Genomic DNA, 16514 nt, shown 5'->3' with positions numbered 1-16514 from the left:
CAATTCGTTTTTCTACTTACTTCTACTTTTCTACTTTCTACATAATGGAAACAGGCTTTTTTCAGAGATGCCTTGTAACTGTATCTTCAAAACAGCAGCAGCCATACAGCACCCGCGGGGAGAGCATGGCTTTAATACACACAAACTCAGCATCCAGCAAAACAACGTATCTAAAAGTGAAGGTCACTGCAATTAGTCATCCTTAAAGGAAGGTAAGCACTTAGCTAGATTAAGCCTGAACTTCAGTGCAATGCTAACTCCAGGAGTTTGCATAGGATCGAATGTTCCCCCATAGTGTTTGTTATGAGGATATTAGAGACTTGCAGTGAAGACATCTAAAATTATCAGAACTAAACTCACTGAAGTACTTCCCCAGCTCTGTTCAGTGTCTGAACATTGTCAATACTTTGGTGAGCTGCTTGCATTGCTTCTGATGTTTCAGTGCTACATTGCAGAGTCTTGTCATTTCTAAGTCACGCTAACCAAACCATTTCATTGTCCACAGAGAACCACGGGGTCAGCAAAACCAGAAGAAAAAGGAACTTTCTAACTATGAATGTGTTTAACGAGCATCGTGCTTTTGTCATTAGCTGGGGATATGGGAGACCAAAGTTCTCCCCTGGGACTCTCAAACTTTAGAAGCTGACAAAGGCACCGTTTGACAGACTGACAGGACATGACATCTCCATGATGTTTTTATAAGTGTTGTTGCTCAACAGCCCACAGCAGAAGTTGGGGTTGGGGGCAGGGCTGGAGAAAGAATGTGAGATGGCAGAAAACAGCATCAGGCCTTCAAATAACGTAAGTGGAGTGATCCTGCAGTGACTTTCCTACTCGTGGAGGAGATTCCAAGGAATGCACTGAACAGCACGACGCATGAAAGAAATGTTGATGGCAGCTCTTTCTGGTAGCACTGAAACACACTTGGATGTTTTGATTTCAAATGTTGACAATTCAATGTGCTAATCTTCCTCTGTGAGCTATCTACAACACATGCCCTCTGTAACAGGTTCTTATACTCTGCTGTAATGACATGACAGACTCCCTTAGCCCTTAAACCTTGCCTAGCGCAGGGTGGTTTATATTCTTACACCAAACAGTGCCACATGCAGCAGTCTTGTTCTAAATGCATGCACCAGGTACGCACGCAGAACAAAACCCTTCTATCACTTCCTAAGTCGGTAGCTCAGATTTGAGCCTCAGGCTCTCGTTTCTATCACACAAGCCGTCTTACCCAAACTACAGACCTTTTAAAAGCGACATTAGCAGTGCCAGGAGGGATGCGCCTCCCGCTGCCGGGGAAGGAGGCTGCACCGAGCGCTGCTGCCGCCTGCTCCTCACCTGCACGGCCGGGCCGGGCCGGGGGCGGGCAGTGCCAGCAGCCCCCGCCCCGGGGCCGCAGCTGTCCGCTGGCGGGAGGCGGCTGCAGCTGGGAAACAGCAGCTCCGGTTTCTGCTCGGATTTTGGGGGTGGGGTGGGAGGTGTGTGTGAGAAAAGCCGAGCGATGGAGCTTCCCTTCTTTTGACAACGCTCTCCCCTTCAGGACTAAGTCTGTACTGAAAGTAAAAGAACTACGTGGGAGAACCGCCGCTCGCACCTCCGCGTGGGAAGCGGCTGCGGAGCGGCGTGTGCCGCCAGCCCGAGGATATCGCTGTGTGCACCGGAACGAGCCCGGCCGGAACGGATCCGCCGCCTCTGAGCTTCACCGCTGGCTGGAGTAAAGTAGCGTGCAATTTGGGTTTAATGGAGCTGGGCTTATTGTTCCTCTTTGGACTTACGATTACGTCGACTGCAGGTAACGTGAATTTCTTTCTTTTTTTTGCCGTTTCCACGCACGCATACAAAGAAAGGCTGCTTTGTTGGGTTTTGGGTTGTTTTTTTTTGCCCTTCTCCCAAAAGGCAGCAGCCCGCTCCGATGCGCGGTATCTAACAGGGCACCAAAGGCATCACTGCCGTGCGTGGGTTAAGAACCCAGCGGCTGCAGCCTGCGGGGCTGCACCGCACCGAGCAGCGACGTAACGGTGCAAATAACAGCCCTGCAAGTTTTCGGGGTGCGCTGCGCTCGGGGTCCCGTAACGGAAGGGGCTGCAGGGCTCGGGGGTTGCCGTGGGGTTGCTGAGCGCCGCTCTCTTCCCTTCCCGCGGTGCAGGGTCCTCGCCGCCCCGGCCCCGCTCCCTGCCGGCGGGCGGAGATCCGCGCTCGGCGGCGCTGGGGCAGAAGCAACGGGAGGAGAACGGAGCGGCGGCGGTGCCGGGAGGCGGCAGCAGGGCCAAGGCGGACGGCGGGGTGCTGCGGCGCCGAGCACGGCGCTGCACTTGCTACACCTACAAAGACAAGGAGTGCGTGTACTACTGCCACCTCGACATCATCTGGATCAACACCCCAGAGTGAGTGAGGGCGGACGAGCCGCGAAATGGCGGGTCGGGATGAGAAGGGAGCCGAGCCCCGCGCGGGTCGCCGGGAGGTGAAGGGGGCTGGGGGCGCCCCCCGGGGAGGGCAGGGCCCGGCTGGAGGAGCGACGGGGGGAGGCGGCGCCACGCGTGTTGCCGAGGTCAGGGCGGGACGAGGGGCGGCCGCCCGGCAGCGGGGAGCTGCGGTACCGCCCGGTGCCGCATCACGGCACTGCCCGCAACCGGCACCTGCGGGGCCCCGCGGGATGACACACACCCGGCAGTGCCCGCAGCCCCGCACGGCGTGGGAGCGCCGCGTGTACGCTGAGGGAAAGCGGGAGTGGGGGGAAGGAGGTGCTACTTTGTAGGAGAAACATGTTTCTAATAAACCACTGTTTGGGAAAGGAGCGGTAGCGTCAGTGCAGATGTGCTGTTCATGGTTAAAAAGAAAAAGCATGGCGGAAAACGCTTTGACGTTAAACTAAGTTTTGAAAGCCTCGGTGTACCGGGATTACAGTGTTACACAAAGTGTCTCGGACAGTTACATTTATGGGAATGGGAAACGTGCTTTTGGTTCAACTCGTAATAAAAACAGCGTTTGAAAACACGACGTTTCCCACGAAGTGGAAATTGTGAGTTTCCTGCAGGTCAGACGGGGTGAAGGGCTCAGAGTAAGGCAGGAGCCGGTACCAACAGCGTCCAATTAAAAGAAATGGCCCAGGAAGAGCAACGCTTTGCCTGCATCCAAAGGGTTTGCGTCCTCCTCTTCCTTGGCCGTTGTATTTCTCCTGTCTGAGTAACATTGGAAGTAAACATTGGATCTGTACAGACTGCACATCTGTTTATAAACAGGGCCTTCATGTTGTTGTATGCGTGCTGCCATAAGTTTTAATATTTCATAATAAAAACATGGCTCAAATGTAACCTTGAGGATCAAATGCTGAATGGGCAACCAGAAAAATCTGTGGACAAAAAGAGGTTTTCACAGAATCATTTAAGGTTGGAAAAGATCTTTGTGATCCTCAGGTCTAACCATCAAACTGACCAAGAAGTGTAACAGTGTTTTCTGTCCATTGCTGGTACCTGTACTCAGAAAGGTGCACTTATCTTCATCTATATGTATCCTGCTTTGTTACAAGTTAGTAAACTTTTAGAGCACGTTTCTTAAATGGAACATCTTGCAAAGGACAAGATCGAGTCTAGTTCCTGGCTCCACATAAGACTTCTGCAGGTTGGTGGCCCTGCCTCCTGCAGGCGGGTTGGAATTTGATGATCCTTGGGATCCCTTCCAACCCAAGCCATTCTGTGATTCTGAAGACACTATTAAGCATTGTTGTGGTACATCCAAAACAAATCACTCTCTCCCCTCCTTCCCTGGAATAATGGTTAAAGTTTCAATGAAGACAGCGCTAGAGGCAGAGGCCTTTCCAATACAGGGTCTATTTCTGTCCTCTTTGAGAAAGAGCAGTGAGTTGACAGTTGTAGAAAAACATATGATGGCAGAATCTGACTGCAGCTATTGCCAATTAACTGAGAAATCCTCTGTGCACACGTTGGAGTGTTGCTTTCCTTGTCTGTGAACCTCTGGGGTGAGTCCAGGCCACTGAGCACACCAGTGCTACTTTACATGGTGTAAAGCTTTCATGCTGAGAATAGCGCCAGTCTGAAGACAGAAATAGTCCTAAAGAAAGTCTGCTAAATCAGAAAAGAATAACCCAATTATGTGGGGCAGACAACAGTTAACGTCTCATAATGAAGATAATTAAAAGCTGGTAAATTGTTCTCACTGATAAGATTGGTTACTCAGAATTAGTTTGCAGTGTTTTTTTTTTTTTTATCAAGTTACTAATTATGCTTATCTTGATTCATATCTTGATCTATAGCTACAGACATTTTAAGAGAGAAAGAATGAATTGTCTTTTAAACAGTACCCACTGATGTAATACAGCTACAGCTTAATGCTTAAGTCCACATATCCAGGAAAGCATTTTTCAAAGCATTTCAGCACATGTTGAGCTTGCACATTCAGTGCAAAATGTGTTTCAGTGAAGGACATTAATGTTAATAAGCATGAAACACCATATTTGCTCAGAATAACTAGTAGAATTACTATAGGAAAGTAATGCTATCATGAGGACACGATATCACATACTGAAGTGGGGTTTAATTCTGAGATAGTAATATAAGGAGAAATTGTGGCAATAGTTCAGCAACTATCAAAGGAGAATTAGCATAGATGAATATTCATCAGGACTTCCTCACTCAAACTCCCAGATTTCTTATGGAGTCTAAATCAAAGCAAAAGATTAAGTTCTATTTCTTTATGCTCCAAAGAGGAGTAAAAACTGAATGTATTCCATGGCCATGTTATAAAAACCACATTACATAATCTAACAGTTCTGCCAATTACCTACATTTCTGAATCAGTACAAGTGGATGGACACAATGAGAGGAAGAATTGGATCTATTATCTTTGCATTTGCTGCTCTGATACTCAGTACTTAGATTATGTTTTGTTGAAAGGAAGCCTGAATGATTAATGTTATTGAAAGCACTTTTATACTCTTTCCCTATTTTTTTGAGAATTATCTCCATCATTTGGTAAATATACACACTGTCCTGTATATTACTGGAAATAAAGAAACACAACTAAAGATTTCTTGTTCTGCAGAACAATTAAGCAAGTGCTTATTATCTTAATAAATCAGACTGAAAGTTCTGGCTACCCAAAGAAATCATGATAAAACAGTGGCTGCAAGCCAGGCAAAGCTGATCTCTCTGTTTAATGGCACACATGGTTCACCATTAGAACCAAGAGCCAAAAGAAGTGAAGAAGTCATGAATCTTACGATGAACGGGGTTTATTTTATGCATGAAGTTTGCCTTACATTTGAAGACTACCAAATTAGACTTCCCATGTGCATCACTTGTCCTAACACAGCCCAAATGACAAAACATAGAAAAACCTTAGCAAGACAGTAACAGTTAATTAAACAAAACTAAGGAATCTCTGGCTGTACTCACTGCCGAAAAAAAATAAATTAGGCATAAAGCAGAGAAAAGGAATTGATGTAAATAAGGAATGTTAAATTTTTTCTTTTAAGTTACAACTGTTTTGGTGAAAACTTAAATGAGGTGGTAAATCTCTGACTCAAAATGCTGGAAGACTTTTCTTTGATAAAATGCTGCACAAAACTTTACAGCGTTGCAAATTGATTTACTGAAAACAGAAATAAGCTTCTTCTATCATGGTTATACTTCATGATGAACAGTCTGGTTTGATTATTAGGCTGATTATACAAACAGTTATTATTCCTGCATATGTAAATCATGCATTGACTTCACACTGTGAGTCAGCACAGCTTTAACCTTGTGGATTCATGTCAGGCAAACCCGACATACCCATCCTTTGCCATTATTACAAACAGAGCCCAAAGGGTTTCAAATTGAACTCCTTTCACACTTCCGTTTTTGCACACTGACTTCACATCTCTGTTGATTGCCCTCAGCTTTCATGCATGTTCTTAGGTAGACAAGCCAGTTTGCCTCTATTAAAATGCGTATGCTTTATTAGTGAGAGCAGTGCAAGTTGTTTGCACAATTAGAATTCAGTGAGAAAAATACAAAGCTTGAGGAAAAACACCTTCAGAGTACTCCAGTAACACAATACAACATAATCTTTTAATAAGATTCTTCTAGGCTAAGAAATAGCTCAGCTTGCTTTTTATATGCCTATTCTGTTTGAAAACAAGGGTCACAATACTCTCTTGAATGAAATAGATCCAGTGTTCGCATATCCTAAGTTAACTAAATCAGTATGACTTTGGTTTTTAGTGAATGTCTTATTTCCAATCGAAACAATTTCCATTCCAGCAGCTGCCTCAAATTCACACTCTCCTGTTTTGTGTCCTGATCATCTCTCCCAACCAATTGCTCTTAAACTGATTGTTTTTTGAGATCTCTTCATCCCACACTGTTCAGCAATGTGTACCTTAGATGTCTTTCTAACACATGCACAGCTTGCACGCCCTCCACATCTAAAAGTAGAATACATCCTCTCAGTCATCCTGAAAACCTTATTTACAGTACTTGCAGTACTGATATCCTAACAGCGTCCTCAGAAAGACCTGAAATTATTATTTGGCTCTGAAGACTAAATCCCATGTCGCGGTGGGACCCAGCCCTGCAGAGGATGGGGTCAGGGATGAGACATGCTGATAACTGGTGCCTTGACATTTCACTACAGCTGCTCATGTTGGTCTAATTCTAAGAATAAACAAAGAACAGGCATTCTCCAGAGCCACTGAGCCACAGTCATTTTCATCAGCATTAAGGTTTAAGGCTATTTGTTTTCCCCTAGGTTCTTGCTTGCTTTGTTCTTAAACTAGCAGTAGGTTTTAACTATACACGCTGCGGGGAATGGTAGAAGCACGCACCGGAGAGCACTTCCTGTGGGACCTTCAGAAACCAGCATAAATGCGCTGAATTTTGCTTTGAAAATCTGCCACTTTATTCATCTTATTTTTCAGCCATTCTTGATTTTGGGGATTTACCTCAGTCTGTTTGCTTTAGGGCTGCCCCCCTCACTGATGACATTCCCTGCCAGTCAGAGGAAGAAAAAGGAGTAACGGGAGCTCAGGCCTCACAAACAGAAAACAGTGCCCCAGTTATGTATTTTTTTCAATAACAATCACAGCACTTGCCACTAAACTGAGAGCAGATTAGAACTGGTGTGAGGTACCAAAGGATATGGGAACTGTTTTGTGCGAGGTATTTATGTTAAACAATAGTCTGAAGAAATGCGCTCCAAGTTTCATTCAGCTCAGATGTTTTTCTGATCACATTCGATAGAGGAAACACGTAACATCCTTCTGACAGCCACAAGATAAGGAGTTCTAGAGCCGGAATGAAAATTTATATTCTTAGGGCTTTTAACAAAAAAACATCTGTTTTGATTCGGCCATTCAGTTATGATTTGATTATTCTCCAGGTCTGCTTTGATGCAGGTTGTATTGCTGAGTTGTCTTTGGTTATGAAATTATAAGCATTTATATAGTTTTGTGCAAGGAAATCTGATTATATATAACCTTGTCATAATTAAACATGAGTCCTCTCCTGTGATCTAGAAGAATACATTCACTACAGTATTGATTCATCCAGTTTTGAATTAGAAGGATATAGGATAAATAGGACTATGTGGCCACCAGCCCTTGGATTAGAAATAAGGTTCTACTGAAGCCCAGTTCTACTTCTCTGTCCCACTGCTGAACAGAAATCACATTTTCACTCATGCAAGGTCTCCTGTGTCAAGAAAAGTCCTGTGAAGACCCCCAACAAAACCTTCCCCAGAAAGCATCCTGGGAAAGAACTTTCCTATGACTGCCAACCAAACCCAAACCACAGCGGATAGCAACAGATACAAGAGCTCTGCTTGTCACCTGCTGTGGCTTGACCGGGTGCTCAACAGCACTGTCCCAAGGAACGATGTCCTCCACATCACATTTCTCACTTTCTAGAAATACTGCACACTGTGCATGCAGCCCATTTTCTTTTTTCAGTTGATAGTGACTACACTGTTTAATTGAGTGTCTGAGGTGAACAGACAGGTATGTATTTTGCTAGCAAGATAGTGGGGTTTTGCTCCAGCCTGCACTGTTGTAAGGCTGCTGCGATAGCATGCTAAAGGAAGATGCCCAGGGAAACAATCTGCCTTTGGTTCTCTCACAGCAGTCTGTTGGGTACCACAAAGTCCCAGCAGGAAGTAAATCAAAGAACTCATCTGATCAGTGAGAATATATGTGAAGTAGATAGGCAATGAGCCAGGATTGCACATAAGTTAGCTATAACTAATTAACTAATTTGGGGTCCTTCCCAGAGTCTTCTCTGAGGAACATTTGTATTGCATTTACACCTTAAATGATGATGATGAAGAGGAATAGATTATTATGGGATGAAATCCTATTGTGAATTACTCACATTTAAACAAATGATGCCTCTTGCAAACAGTTGGAGCAAACTTTAGGAGCAGCCAATAGTCTCCTCATCTACAGTCTTACTGCAGCAGCTTTATATGAAATTGAACATAGAAATATCTGTTATTTCCCCCAACATCTCTCATTCTGGATACATTTTGGTTTGCTTCTATTACGTTAATTTTTGCTTTCTTTCCACATGCCTTGTTCTTAGTGGTCCTTACAGGGCTCTCAAACACGTTAAGATTGTCTGAGAATGCTGGAGACAGTTGGGAGCCTTGTTGGCCTGGATACCTGCCAGAATATATATTGCTGAATACTGAAATCACAGCATCTAAGATGAATGCTGCAACCCCCTCATCCCTTTGTTTTGGCTGAAACTCTCAAGTGCCCTGGAGGTATCTACTGTGTTTAAGTGGCTGGGAAAGTAGAAAATAATAGCAGCTCATAGGTCAATTATAACATAGCATGAGAAACTCAGCCACATGTTATAAGAATTAAAATAAACTGTTTGGATTTGGCTGCCTGAATTCTGAACATTCACTGTAGTATAAATGAGGGGCAGCTGGACATAAGCAAATTATACTGTTCCCAATTAGACTTAAAGGTAGTGATCATTCAATGGGCAGTTCCTTCTGTGGAAACTTGCACCAATATCTCTGGGTTTAGAATGGCCATTTCACTATCACTCAGTATTTGTATTTTTGTTTGTTTTTAAACATGCCCATCTCTGTTAATTTAAAAGCAAAAGCTTGCTTCAAGAGTTAGCTGGCTTTCAGTAGTAGAGCTTTTATATTTTGTTTTGTGGGTGCAAGTACAGAAATAGTCTAGATTATTTAGCATCTGACTGTCTGATTTGCAGGTTCATATTGCACAGGCTGATCCAGAATTGCATGGATTTGCTTGGTCTCCTTGGAGAGAAGACAGGCATAAAGGACTCAGTACCCATTTGCTCTTTAATGTGTGGAAAACCATTTTACTGCTTTAGGAGAATCTTGTTCTCCAAAAGAAAGAATGATGTGTACTGATTCGAAGGTCAGGCCATAGTTCTTGTGCAAATATTTTTTACTTTATATTTGTGGGTCTTAAATAGAAGCTTTCAAAGATTTCCTAAATAGCTCTCAGCCCATGCTTTGGCCAGGGAGCTGGTCATAACCACAAGGAACACAGCACAAGGGAACTGGCTGCTCAGGATCCCCAGAAGCCCAGCAAGTGGCAAGCCAAGAAATGCACCTCTGCCAGTTCAGCTGTTCCTCATCTTCTCCATGGGGAGACAAACTGCCCTGGGTATACTAAAGCCAGCAAGCTTTGACTAAAGAAAAGAGGTACCTCATCTGAAAGGGGAAGCAAAGTAACTTCTTGGCTAAGCAAATGCTTGGTGGGCAATTAAACACTGATAATGATTTCCACTGAGCATACAGAAATTGTGATTCTACATCTGTCAGTTTGAACCTGAGCATTGCAGCACCATATAATTTGCTGCACAAGCAGCCTTTTGCTAATCACCTGTAACAATCTAAGATTAAGTAACGCTGCTAGGCAAATGCTTCTGATACCTGTTCAAATGAATCTCTCTGGCATCTCTTCTCACTTCTGAAGTACTGAGAAAGTGGCATGAACTAACTTGAAACAGTAACATTTTCAGCTGCTGGAATGATAGCCATGCACACACTAGCATTTGCTTAAATGATGTGATTTATGAGTTGCATCTGAGTACCTGACAGGCAAGAAAACACCAGCTATACTATGTAGCTCTTAATGAATCCTGCTGAAAAGATTTTGGGTTGCTCTTGAAGCTCATCTGCTTTGGTTTTGAATTTTTGCCTTAGAAATTAAAAGCACAGACACAGTGGAGTAACAATTACATTTCCAACAAGCACATCAGCTCACAAAAATATTTGCTTGGGCATTCTAGTTATAATTTTTACACTTGAAAACACCATTGCATCTGCATTTATTTTTGGGCCACTGAGAATGAAGTGCTCTTGAATTCAACTTCTTTGCTATGAAGTACACTCTAATAAGCATTGAGCTTGCAAGTTTCATAGAACAGAAGGTGCTTCATTAGAAAGATCAGAAGCGGTATCTAAAATATCAGCCCCCTCCTTTGCTTAGGGCTGTGATTCATGGTTCTTATCACTCGTAATTACACCACATTGCCCACCCCTGTCAGTTTGTTGGAATTGACTGTCTCTTAGGAAAGACAGCAGACATGCAGTGGGCCCGTAGTTCCCATACTGAGGTATTAACATGAAATTGAAGTTGATTATGACTTGCAAAATGCAGCAGCAAAGGACAAAAGCACATGTGCCCTTTTGCCTCTCCAGCTGTGAAGGCAAAACCTCTGACACAGGCCAAGCCACAGCTTAGTCCCACAGAGAGATGCGTTTAGATAATTAGAATAAGAAAAAAGGTATCATATGTTGGAAAAGTGGACTCAACAAGGAACCTCTTTAAATAACAATAATAAAATACCACAGTATTTTATTTCTTGTTAATTCAGTGTGGAAAGACATCTGTAAGAGCGGTGAAAGGTTCCTTATCCCTTTGCAACCCATTTGCCATGAAATAGGGGTTTCATGCTTGGTTGGACTGAGCAAAATTCCTCCTTTCATTCCAGCCTAAATCTGAGCAAGAAGTTGAATAACAAAATTTTCCCAGAGAGTTTCCATAGAGCATTCCCCACCCTTAGAAATGCAGGAGCTTCTCCCTGTTCCTGCCTCTGAAAACCAGACATAAAAAAACATTGATCTAAAATATGAGTATATAACAGTTACGACAGAAGTTATCAGTCCTTGTTCTGAACAGTATAGAGCAGGCACACAACATGACAGTATGAAGTTATTAATGCTGTTCATTTACAAAGGGAGACTTAACACTGAGGACAGCAGACAGCTTCTCAAATGTCTGCACGAGACAACGGGACAAAATCAACTCAGAGTAATCAGCTCTTGGTCTTAAGGGTCATTTGCATATTCTTGATCTTCTCCAGTGTTGAGCCATAATCACAGAATGAAGGAAGTGCTAAAAACACACAACTGTTTCTGCACAGATGTTAAACAGAGCAGCATCTGCTATGGAAAGACCTTCTAATGGTTACTAGCATGCAGAAACACTGCTTCTGGTTTTGTATCTTTCTGTAATTTCTGTGATAAACCCATATACGATGGGCGTGGTCTGCTCCAGGCTGTGGAAGATGAGGTGCACTGTTACAAACTAGTACGTACTAGCAGCAGTGCAGAGGTTTGAATAACTGATTTGCATTAACAGCACTGATGTTACATCAGAAATTATTGCAGAGATTACAGAAATAATGCTGCTAAACCTTTCAGCCCACCATGAGTGTGGGAAAATGGAAGATTTGCTGCTTCCCAATTAATAGCCTAATGATGTTTTTATGAAAGCAATGAAAGAGGTCCAAGTACATGAAGTCAGTGCTTCCAGACTGATTATTCAGACTTTGCCCTATAACCTTTCCCTAACCCTTCTATAACCACTCTTATTTCCTCTCCCCAACTCTTTTTTTTTCTCCCACCTCCACTCCTTTTTCTGCCTTTGGATCTCTATGGAGCTGTGGTTTGCATAGCCCAGCCCTCGAGCGCACTGAAACTTTGGTGAGTCTCCAGCAGTTGTGTGGTATAAATCTGCTATTGATTGAGATACTTTCACACCATTCAGGAGAACAGTTTTTGAGACATGAGAACAGAGTAGTGAAGCGTGCCCCGTCCTGATGTCACCAGCTATAACCCACAAATGAACAAATCGTGCCAGGCCTCAGGGAAATACAGAGAGTTAAGTCTTGCTATTTCTTGGTCTGCTGCTGTAAGGAACATGTATCTGCTTTTCTGTGGGAGATCATGTGTGGAAGATTACCTCACTTATTCTCTGTTTTTTTTAATCTAGCTCTGTTTTCTAAAACAAAAAGCATCTTAATTGGCTCCTAAAATATACACTATTTGTGGCTCTTCCAACAGGAGGACTGTGCCATATGGGCTCTCTAACTACAGAGGCAGCTTTAGAGGCAAAAGATCTACAGGCCAGAATCAAAGTACTTCCCAGCCCTCATTTCGGTGCTCTTGTTTGGATATTCATGACAAACAGTGCATGCAGTTTTGTAGAAGAATGCAAGACAGAAGTAGGTGAGTGCCTGTTCCCAATAACTGTCCATATTATTTGATTATTTCATGCAAGTTAATTACGCCACATATCAAAAGAAGCTGATTAAGCAACGTATTGATTTTGATTCAGATTCTCATGTCTAGTAGCATAGGTTAACCCCAGGCAGCAGCCAAGCACCCACATTGTCACTCATTCCCTTCCCCCTCATGTGGGATCAGAAAGAGCAAAAGGAAGAAAACTCAAACATGGTGATAAAGTTAATTTAACAGGTAAAGGAAAGAGGGGAAAAAAAACCAACAGGCAATGCAGAGGGTATCACCAACTCCTGCACAGACTGATGCCCGGCTACTTGCCAAGCCATGGCTACCATAAAAGCCTAAACATCCTCCTTCTTCCATTTCTACCTGGAGTCTTTATTGTAATATAAAAAATTATTAGCATTCATTTAGAATAAAAACATGCAAAACATGCAAAGTTTTACATCATCTAAAGACAAGTGTGATGCTGTCACTTTATGAACAGGTGTGTAAGGGTAACTGATGGGAACACTGGGTGGAAATGTAACAGTTCTCTCTTCCTCAGAAACCATGGATCAGTGAAAACAACAGAGAAGGACCGATGCAGGGAAGAGGAGCAGCACGCGTTCGTTCAGTAGCAGAGCATAGAAGACTCTGAACAGTCAGGTACAGCTCAGGTGGTTGGTTCCATTTGCTCTTGAATAGAAAGATTGCTCCAGAATTCTGTTTGTATTTTTACAAGACTGAATTCTTTCATTTGAATGCTATGGGCAGATTTAGCCCAGTAGATTATATAATAAACAGAATTATTTATTACACACAAGATTACTCCAACCTTCCTCTTGCTGCTCCTTCAGAAATCAGATTCTCTGGCTTTAAGCCAGCACACGTTTTGGAAATAGTCCCATTTTTTCTTTTTAAGGGCAGGAGCTGTTCCTGTCTATCATCTCTTTACTCAATTAGCACTGTAGCAACTTGAGCTACACATGACAGAGCACTGCTCTACTAAAACTGACGTGCCAAGGTACAGCAACCAAACAAGCTGTGGAAAAGAGTTTGGAGGGGCAATAAATCTGCTTTAAGTTCCAGATATGAAGAGGTTGCAGTGACCTCGTAGCAAGTCTCAGAAGATTCCAGACCCAGATCCATGTTTACTGCCCTTAATACTGTTACTATTGCTACCCAAGAAATGAAAATGATGTCACAATAAGCAAATACTTCCAGTTCTGGGTGAAATAAAGCAGCTGTTAGAAATAGAGAACTTTAAGAATAAATACAAATCACCTCATTACCCCCCAACATTACAGCTGTGCAGGGAAGTACCTAGAATTTCTTTGTTACAGTTATGTAACCAGACCTAGTTAAGTGTCTGGACGGGATTTTCTCTGTGTGTGTAATCAAAGAGATGAAGCAGAATTCTGTCAGGTTGTGGGGAGTTCAGACTAATCCAGCAGGTTTTGTTTGTTTGCTTGATTGTCTAGCTTTCATGTTCGCTTGCTGAAGCTCAGAAGCAAGAACTTAAGCTACAACTCTCCCTTGAGATGGACAAAATTGATGCTTCAGTCTGATGCCAGTGGAGACTTCAGCAGCGTGCAACACTTTCATTTCAATGCCATTCTGAGGGCAGGTGAACCTGTATGAAGCAGCTCTCTCCATGCTCCCCTCCTGAGAACCTCAGTCAAGGATAACTATCACCCAACCTTGCAGGGAATGTATCATCACTGAAGAAAAATTCTAAGGTGGATCCAAACTTCAGCAACAGTTTCAGGAAACATTTTTCTACCTGGTTTAAAAAGTCCAATAGAAACACACTGTTTCAGTTACTGCTTGCTACGTGTCTGAAGAATCCATCCAGTATTCTGTGGGCAATGGAAATTGGATGAGGTGATGAGTTAGAAGTTGCCTATATGTGAGTGCTCAATAAGAATAAACAGATGCAAAATGTTTCTCTTGTTAATGTATGCAAGCCTGAATCATCATATTGTAACTCTGTGGCAGATGTTTAAATAACAGTATCTATGCAGAATAAATATGAACATCTAATATAAACATTACTATAAACTATAGCAAGTTAAGAGTATACATTGAGTATTCAATAGGTTACCGAATTTATGCACAAATTATTCCTGCACTACAAAGTTCCATTCAAATACATTTACAGCGATTATTCGGGGATGTGCTGTAATTTATGAGCAGAACTCCAGTAATTAATCCCAAAGAATTTCCTAGAAATGAAAGGGCAGGACCGTGGAACTTCAAATGAAACTTTACACAAAAGAATTTACTGTACTGGACTATATGCTATTCCAAGCCCCTACATACGTTATCATCCACAGTACATACATTCATCTTTGCTAGTACTTTAAATCACATCTTTATCTCTTTGCTGAAACACCACTGAACAACTTGGAAACTTGGCAATAAGATCATATCCGTCCCTGGACACTTCTCAATGTAAATGATTTCTTCAGAAAATATGGAATTCTTTTTTTATTTTATTTATTATTTTTTATTTTTCTAAGAGGATGCAAGAGTGATAGTAAAGCTAAAAAAAAAAAAATAAAAAAAAAAAAAAAAGCCTTTTGCAAATCTTATTCAGTAATATAATTTAAAAAGAGAGAGAAAACCCCCTGCTTGCGACATTATAGATGGGTTTTTTTGCTTGTTTGACTGAACTTCATGCAGACTTCCCCAGGGTGCAGAAGTTAAACTGTAACCAGATGACATTAAATTATATTTTTATCAGAAGACAGATGGAGACTAAAACAAAAACTGCAAAATAAAAAGAACGTAACAGTAAAAAAGGGCTCTATGGACTTAAAATGGAGGTAATAGGCTTTGTTTGAACAAAGAAAGGGAGGTCTTTGCCAAAATATATGATATATTTTATATATATGTGGATATATTTCATAAATAAATTATTATAGTTATAAAAGTAAATATACTTGTCAGCTCTTGCATTTGCGTCGGTATCTTGTTTGCTGTACAAATGATAGAATAGAATCATAGAGTCACAGAACTACCCAGGTTGGAAAAGACCTCGAAGATCATCAAGTCCAACCACAGCCTAACCATAGCACATAGCAACTCCTACAGTGTGATAAACCATCAAAGGATTATTTGCAGCAGTTAGAAATACATGTATTTCCAGGTATAGCGTCAGCATGTTAGATGTAAAGAATGTACAGAACTATTCTGGGATGTTGTTTGGGGGACGCTGCTGTGTGTTTTCCCAACATGTCCCAGTTCTTACTCCATTCCATGTACAGCCATTTACATTTAACTCTGTTCTAATTCTGTCAGTGTCAGTTCTCATTCTAGCTCTTATTAATAGAAATGCAGTTTTCAGTCATTACTAGCAATAGGAACAATAAATGATCAGAAGCCTGGAGAACAACGTAGGAAGGAGGCTTGGAAGAATTTCTTTTCTAAGCTTTTCTTAGAAAAGGAAGGGGTGTGTGTGAAAACAGAGTGTGCAAAGGTCTGTGGCAGAGAGGAAAGCAGTATGTCATCCTGTGTCCCCACAGCACAAAAAACAAGTATGGGGGCTCACAGTGCAGTAAAGCCTGTTCACATTAAACATACCAGTAAGAATGGTAAAGGGCCACAGGGACAACAGTCCCCATCATCACCCCCTCCCTTCTTACTCCTTGGCTGTGCCATGTGAAAGGCCCAAGACACAGAGGGGTCAAAGCTGTGAGCATGCAGCTTTCCTGCAGTACGGGAGCTATTCCCTGAGCAGAGTTCACATTTCCTGTACATCAGAGTAAATGGTTTCTTGCTTGCTGTACTTGCTTTTGAAATTACTATTCTTTCACTTCTTCCCAAAGATTATACAATGATTGTAAAATCTGAGAGCTGGGCCCTTCAGTAGATCCTTCTGTAAGTCAACATAGAGATGACAAGGCATGAAGGAGGAAAGGAAACAGAGTCTCAATTGACTTTATGAGGAAAGATACTTAATCTTTATAAATAAATCTGGACAAATTAAAATATGCCATTGATTTATTAACTTC

General features: G+C 42.2%; 1 protein-coding gene across 1 annotated transcript; it reads left to right on the top strand.

Annotated features, from left to right (window-relative positions):
• Window positions 1–1464: 1464 nt before the first annotated feature.
• Window positions 1465–15438, top strand: EDN3 (endothelin 3). The gene is made up of 5 exons (XM_015882102.2): window positions 1465–1795; window positions 2150–2387; window positions 12337–12501; window positions 13064–13164; window positions 13980–15438. The coding sequence occupies exons 1-4, from the start codon at window positions 1744–1746 to the stop codon at window positions 13134–13136; spliced, it is 528 nt and encodes a 175-aa protein (XP_015737588.1). The 5' UTR covers window positions 1465–1743; the 3' UTR covers window positions 13137–13164; window positions 13980–15438.
• Window positions 15439–16514: the final 1076 nt, after the last annotated feature.

Source organism: Coturnix japonica, chromosome 20 (assembly GCF_001577835.2).
Source record: "Coturnix japonica isolate 7356 chromosome 20, Coturnix japonica 2.1, whole genome shotgun sequence".
Taxonomy (NCBI): domain Eukaryota; kingdom Metazoa; phylum Chordata; class Aves; order Galliformes; family Phasianidae; genus Coturnix; species Coturnix japonica.
The sequence above is the reverse complement of the archived record's forward strand: the minus strand, read 5'-3'. Positions and strand labels throughout refer to the sequence as shown.

What these genes read in the sequence shown, in the direction of transcription:
- EDN3 (XM_015882102.2), top strand. Translation starts at nt 1,744, where the DNA reads ATGGAGCTGGGCTTATTGTTCCTCTTTGGACTTACGATTACGTCGACT. An exon ending in TACGATTACGTCGACTGCAG is followed by an intron (nt 1,796 to 2,149) that starts GTAACGTGAATT and finishes CCCGCGGTGCAG; the next exon opens with GGTCCTCGCCGCCCCGGCCC. An exon ending in AGAATGCAAGACAGAAGTAG is followed by an intron (nt 12,502 to 13,063) that starts GTGAGTGCCTGT and finishes TCTCTTCCTCAG; the next exon opens with AAACCATGGATCAGTGAAAA.